Source organism: Triticum dicoccoides, chromosome 4A (assembly GCF_002162155.2).
Source record: "Triticum dicoccoides isolate Atlit2015 ecotype Zavitan chromosome 4A, WEW_v2.0, whole genome shotgun sequence".
In the NCBI taxonomy this organism is placed as follows: domain Eukaryota; kingdom Viridiplantae; phylum Streptophyta; class Magnoliopsida; order Poales; family Poaceae; genus Triticum; species Triticum dicoccoides.
Window position 1 is genome coordinate 36,111,163 of NC_041386.1, and position 6,862 is coordinate 36,118,024.

Sequence of the window (6,862 nt, forward strand, 5' to 3'; positions counted from 1 at the left end):
GTTCAAGATCCCATGTGTGTCTGCTCCCCATAATTTTGCTGGTAGAACAAGTCAAGGCACCTGCACCCGGCGACTTCGCCACTGTCCGTCACTCCAAACGTCACCCATGGGATCCTCTGCGGCTCCCGCCATGGCCCTCCTCACGGTCCGCAGTACGCACCGCGCGTAACGAATCCCCGCGAATCACTATACTATTCCCAAATCATCAGCTAAAAAAAAGAGATGCCAAATCACTAGTTCTAGTTTGACTCAAGGTGTCCATCTCCCTTGGTGCTTGCTCTCGTGGTGTCCATCTCCCTTGGTGCTTGCTCTCGTGGTGTCCTGCTAATTAAGAGCGAAAGTACCAGGTAAACCTCCCCCCATGTGCACCAGAAAAATCTGGCTTCACATTTGCCCATGATTTATCGCAAACTTTGCGGCCAAAATTGCACGGGGAGAATCACAGTAGACGACGGGTTGACGAAACAAAAGTGTCGTTTTTGCGGCAAAAGCAGCGTCCATGCGTTGGAAGGGGGCTAGCTTGCAGCGGGACGGCATCCATGATCCATGGGTGGTGTGGTGTGGCGTGGCGCCACAGCGCGCGTATCTATGTTGCGCCACGGATCTCGTTCGAGTGGTCGCCGCGGAAAGGAGGCACCAGCGGCCACGGATCGGCCCGGGCAACAAACATACATTCCCACGGAACCCACTTGCCGCCCGACGTGACTCCACGCGCACGCCGCACGCCGCCGCGCCCCGCGCAGATATCGCTCGTAGCCACACGAGCCGCAGGGCCGTGCGTGCGTGGTGGAGCCGTCCGCGCCGGAGAGGCTCGCCAAGTTGCCGTGCTATCCTCGCCGGGGAAATCTTCTGCTCCCCGTGCCGTCCCTGTCCGAGGGACCGGCCCGCTCGCCGCGTTTTCACCCGTCCTTTCGCGGCGAGATATGATTTGGTTTGCCGGCACGGTAGTGCTTCTGGTGAAAACGGCGGACTGACGGGCACCGGCGTGTCGGTACGCCGCGCGTGTCGCTTCGCGTAGCCAAGCGCCCGTTTCTAGCTCAGCCGTGGATCGGCATTTCGGTCTGCGCCTTTCGAAGGATTGATTCCCAGGGGTGACAGTTACTTTCGCTCGGAATCTTCTGTTGCGCGCCACGGCTCCTACTAGCTAGGGTGACAATTTGGTGCACCATATCATATCCCTGTGGCATATGCTCGGGTCGGGTTCCCCTCTTCTCCACGTCGGTCGAGAAATTAAGTGGCGTGGGCGGAGATAAGCAGTGAGGCACATGCTGACGGTGGTGGTCAGTGGCTAACGGCACCAGCGGCCAGGTGACTCGCCACGGCCTTCGTTCCCTGACGCCATCTGTTGCTCCTGCCTTCTTCCCTGCGGCTTCCTCTGCTTCTTCCTCCTCCCTCCACGGACACGTATATATAGGTGGCCGAACACCCGTTTCTTCTTCAGCTCCGCCACACCTCCGGTCGCCTACACCTCTCTCTCTCTCTCTCTCTCTCTCTCTCTCTCTCTCTCTCTCCAGCGCACCGCAGCACCGTCTCTCTTTCTCTCTCTAGCAGCGCGTGGTCGGCAATGGCGGCCTGCGTCGACAAGTGGAACCCAGCATACTCCTGCCACCGCATCTCCCGATCCATCTACCGCTTCCTGCCGGACTGCACCGTCGCCGCACCGGCGGGCGCGCCCGTGAGCGGGAACGGCGGCTGCTGCAACGGCGGCGACGAGGTCTGGGAGGAGCTGTACGGCGAGGCGCAGGCCGACGCGCAGGACGAGCCGCTGCTGGGCATGTTCTACTCCGAGCTCGTCCTCTCGCACCCGACGCTGGAGGCCGCCCTCGCCGCGCACCTGTCCGCCAAGCTCTGCATCCCGGGCGCGCTGCCGCGGGACGCGCTCCGGGACATCCTCGCGGGCGCGCTGGCCGCGCACCCGGAGGCGAGCCAGCACACGCGCGCCGACCTCCTCGCGGCGCGGGACCGCGACCCGGCCTGCGCCAAGATGGTCCACTGCTTCCTCTACTACAAGGGCTTCCTCGCCCTGCAGGCCCACCGCGCCGCGCACGCGCTCTGGTCCGAGGGCCGCCGCCCGCCGGCGCTGCTCCTCCAGAGCCGCGCCTCCGAGGTGTTCGGCGTCGACATCCACCCCGGGGCGCGCATTGGCGGGGGCATCCTGCTCGACCACGCCACGGGGGTCGTCATCGGCGAGACGGCGGTCATCGGCGACGACGTGTCTATCCTGCACGGCGTGACGCTGGGCGGCACGGGGAAGGCTTGCGGCGACCGGCACCCCAAGGTCGGCGACGGGGTCCTCATCGGCGCCGGGGCCAGCGTGCTGGGCAATGTGCGCATCGGCGCCGGAGCGAAGATCGGGGCGGGCGCGGTCGTGCTTAGGGACGTGGCGTGTGGAACCACGGCCGTCGGAAACCCGGCGAAGCCGATCGGGAAGAAGGCGGCGCCGTCGCTCCGGCCAGAGGAGCAACCAGGGGTGACCATGGAGCAGAGGTGGTCGGACTACGTCATATGAAGTTCGTGTTACGTGTTTAGCGCAAGCAAGAGATTTTCCCTCCAAATGATAATGGATCTGTGGAGTACTCTGTATCTGTGGGTGGTTGACTACACATATCCCAGAGCTCAGTTAGACATTGAGCATGGATCAGTCACATACTGTCTTCTTTGTTTTTTAAATGGAATAATGACAATTCTAGTAGATCATCTATTAGCCTCGTTGCAAATATATAGCGTAGTCTCATTTTTCTGATGCGTTTACCTCATTCAGTTTGTCTAATTCATATCTAGATGTTTTTTAAGGATGTCACATCTAAACTCCCACAAGTATATAATGTATCAACAAAAAAAAAAAAATAGGACAAAAAAAAAATAGACCACAAACAGAGTGAAAATCAGCTTAGATGTTACATAACTAGATGTGTCCTAGACAGACCCTCTACTTCATTCTACTATGGTTTTCTTCCTATTACCGGATAATTGCCCACGCGTTGTAACGGGGTGAAGCATAAATATTTTATAATATGTTAGCTCATAATTACTTTTAGAAAAATGAGACCAACCCAAGGGCTAACCTTCGTTGGCTTTTTTTTATAGAAAAAACTCCGCGAGCACTGCGCGTCAAAGCCGGGGTTTGAACTCCGGTGGGCTGGCAACGGGTCGACGCCCCGTCTTCCCCATAATTACATTTCATATTAGTGTGATTGTTTAAATAATTATTTATCAAATCATGCCTGTGATTTACTTACCTAAATAAATTTTAGAATTTTATTTGGTAATCACTTATTTGGTAAGAATTTATTGTCTTGCCAAAGAAAACATAACTTTATTCGGTAAGTCAATCAAAAATGAGAAGCCCTCGTGCACCCGTCCTTGTGCCCTCGTGTGAACTCATCTAGGGTTCCCTGCCTCTCGTCGGCGTCGCCTCCTCTCCTATGGTCCTTGGACCATGGTGGCGTGGTGGACCCCGGGCCTTACCGGTAGGGCTGCAAACGAGTCGAGTTCGAGCGGGTTGGTCTAGGCTCAGCTCAACTCGTACTAAAATTCGAGCAAGCTCAAAATGTGCGAAGCTCAAGGTCGAGCTGCAGAAAGTGGCTCATGCTCAACTTGTAACGATCTCGAGCTAGTTTCGAGCTACATAAGATGATTTTTTAAATCATTTTATGGCAAATTTTAAAGCTAGATAGGCCACAACAGAACAGAAAAATCACTATAAATTCGACTTATTCTTTCTCAAGTGAAGATTAGTATTTAATAACAAGAGATCATGGATGGAAGGCGACGAAGATGCGCCAGCTCTCAAGCTTTGACCAAAATAACAAGATATTGAACACACGGTTGGCCAAGTGATGAGAATAAATTTTCTCCATGCTTAATTTCCATGTTTGCTAGTAGGTAAAGTGAAGAAAAAAATTGTATAAAACATATATGGAAATGAATGATCCTAATTCTTGGAGATTGGAATGAAGGTTATTTAATATACTTATATGATATCGAGCTATCAAGCTAAAATGGAGCGAGCCAATGCTGACTCAAGATCGGCTAGTTTCTCGATCGAGCTACATAAAGTGTTCATACTCAGCTCAATTATTTTTGAGTCGATCTCGAGCCGAGCTAAAATACGAGTCAATCTCGAGCGGCTCACGAGTCTCGAGCTTTTCTTGCAGCCCTACTTGCCGGCAGGAGGGCTCCGTTTTTAGGTGCTTTTCGGAGTTTTATTTCGGGGTTGTGCCATGCTCAAGAAAGACGAGGCGGTGGATACTTCTTGAAAATGAAATAAGTTCCTCCCCATCTAGCCCCCGTCCCGGTGATGTTTCAAGCGTCATCGGAAGGCGTGCGGAGGTTTGTCTGCGACGGATATTGTCGTGGAATTGTCACGACAGATGTCCTCGTAGAAGGACTTAGTTGTGGAGCCATTGCGACGAGGTTAGCTTAAAGGGGTTAACGGGACAAAGGACATGGAGAGTTTATACTGGTTCGACCCCTTGCGGTGAAGGTAAAAGCCTACTCCAGTTTGAGGTGGTATTGATAAGATTTCGATTACCAGGGAGCGAATATGCTTTGCCTGATTTTCGACTTGTTGTTTCTTGCCCTAAGCCACTGCCGGGCCGTCCCCTTATATACATGGGTTGATGCCCTGCGGCCTACAGAGTCCCGGACGGCTCATACAAACGTGTCCGGCTCGGTGACTTATCTTAGATGCCTTATAATACAAGTTACATATGCATGGCGATTTATACTCACGGGCCTTAAGCCACCTCTCGGTTTGGGCCCCTTAACAGACATACTTCATGAACTGCCATCTTCACATACCCATGGGATTCGTCTAGATGAACCGCCATTGGGATAACCCGGCCCCTCCTGGGCGGGTCATACCCAATAGTTATATCCCCAACATTAGGCCCCAGATTGATTTGAACTTGTTCATGTCAATCTTCATCACTTAGGAAAATCCTTCTTCACCTTCCTATGAAATATTGTAACCCGCCATGACATCATCTCCGGGAATTACGGTAACCCGCCGTGACATCACCTGTAATTTAGTACTACGCACAGCCCAAATCTTAATTAAATCTTTTTCTTTACTAACCCTCCGAAAATCAAGGCGCCCGCACCACCACATATCCATTTTCCCGTCTCCTCGATTCCCGCGCATGCCACTTATCCCTTCAGCCTTATAAATAGGGCTGCGGGTTCACTTTCCATTCTCCCCCTTTGCCTTCTCTCCTTCTTCCTCCTCGCGATGCTCCAGTGCGCCCGATCTCCGCCGCCGTCAACCTTCGTCTCCTTCATCGACTCCGGCCGCGCCGCTCCTCCGCTGTTATCCATTGTCAGTAAGTCTTTGTCTTTCCCCTTCATAGATCAATCTGTGTTAGGGTTTCTCTGTTCATCGATGTTAATCACCGTTCTTCCCTTTCTCCGTCCTAGATCGCATAGTTTTGATCTGAAAATAGCATAGAACTCGCGTAGTAGCAGTTTTAGCACTTATTTTTTGATATCAGACTATATCTTCTTTGCAATAGATCTCATCTGAGCACTCCCACTCTTCTGCTGCCGCCACCTTAGGTTCAAATTTTATTCCATTTTTCTGAATAGTTGCAGATCCAAACTTATAGCTTCAATCTGTGAAACATGTTTGTCCCAACACTTAGTAAAACTTTGCTTTTGTCAGATCTTGAATACCAATACGTGTCATAGTGGCTTACATGTCCGGTTTAAAATTACTCATATATCATTAGTCCTCACTTAAGCTGCCATTCTGAGTATATACTGTAACTTCTAACTTGTGATTTCCCCAACTGATTTAAACCGGCAAAATTTCCCTTCCTTTAGGCTTTCTCTCTTCACAATGCCGCCAAAGAACGTCTATACATGCAATTGGGTTCCCTCCGTCGTCACCGAGGGCTCACTCAAAGATTTTATCAAAATCGGGTACCTGCCCACAAAGAGTGTTATGCATTATCGTGCCCCTGAACCTGGCGAAGAAAGACCTCAACCAAAAGATGGCGAAGTTATTATATTCACTGATCACATGAACAGAGGCTTCTCACCACCCGGTTCTAAGTTTTTTCGAGATGTTCTGCACTTCTTCCAACTTCATCCTCGAGACATTGGACCCAATTCCGTGTCAAATATCTGCAATTTTCAAGTCTTCTGCGAAGTATACCTTCAAGAGGAGCCCATCGTCGATCTCTTTAGAGAATATTTTTACTTGAACCACCAAAATGAGTTTACGAACGGGCCCAGCTTGGAACTTGGCAGAATCTCGATTCAATGCAGAAGAGATGCCATCTTCCCTTATGCCTGTATGCCGAGTCACCCCAAGGATTGGAATCAGACGTGGTTTTACTACAAAGACACCTCTCCAGCTGACGAGAATCCACTGGTGGGTTACCATGTCGAGCGCCTGGACCCAAAGCACAATCTTCCTGAAAAACTTACCACTGCCGAACGGGCAAAAATTGCTCCTACCATTGCAAAGGTTAGAGCTCTGCTAGGAAACGGGTTAACTCGCATTGATTTGGTCAGGTGCTGGGTTTCTAGGCGGATCATACCCTTAAGTTGCCGCACTGGCTTAATGTGCACTTACACTAGTGGTGTAAAAGATCCACTGCGCCATAGCTCTGCTCCATTAACTGACGAGGCGGTTAACGAAATGGTTAATTCCCTTCTGAATGAAGATCCAGAAGATATCATTAAAGTGGGTCTGAACCTTTTCTGCAAGCTTAACCTGCCACCGGACGTGAGTCTCTGAATTTACTTACCTTTATCTCATTACTAAAATACTTTATTAACTCAACCTCGGATGACCTTTTCAGGCTAATTCTGACTTTTGGAAAAAATAAGTATGGTCATGAAGCTGCCAAGAAGG

The 6,862-nt window shown here is 51.0% G+C and overlaps 1 protein-coding gene across 1 annotated transcript; it reads left to right on the plus strand.

Moving 5' to 3' along the window:
* Nucleotides 1-1,189: 1,189 nt before the first annotated feature.
* Nucleotides 1,190-2,704, plus strand: LOC119284794 (probable serine acetyltransferase 4). The gene has a single exon (XM_037563955.1). The coding sequence runs from the start codon at nucleotides 1,565-1,567 to the stop codon at nucleotides 2,507-2,509; it is 945 nt and encodes a 314-aa protein (XP_037419852.1). The 5' UTR covers nucleotides 1,190-1,564; the 3' UTR covers nucleotides 2,510-2,704.
* Nucleotides 2,705-6,862: the final 4,158 nt, after the last annotated feature.

Coding starts and splice junctions, on each gene's coding strand:
- LOC119284794 (XM_037563955.1), top strand. CDS start 1,565: ATGGCGGCCTGCGTCGACAAGTGGAACCCAGCATACTCCTGCCACCGC.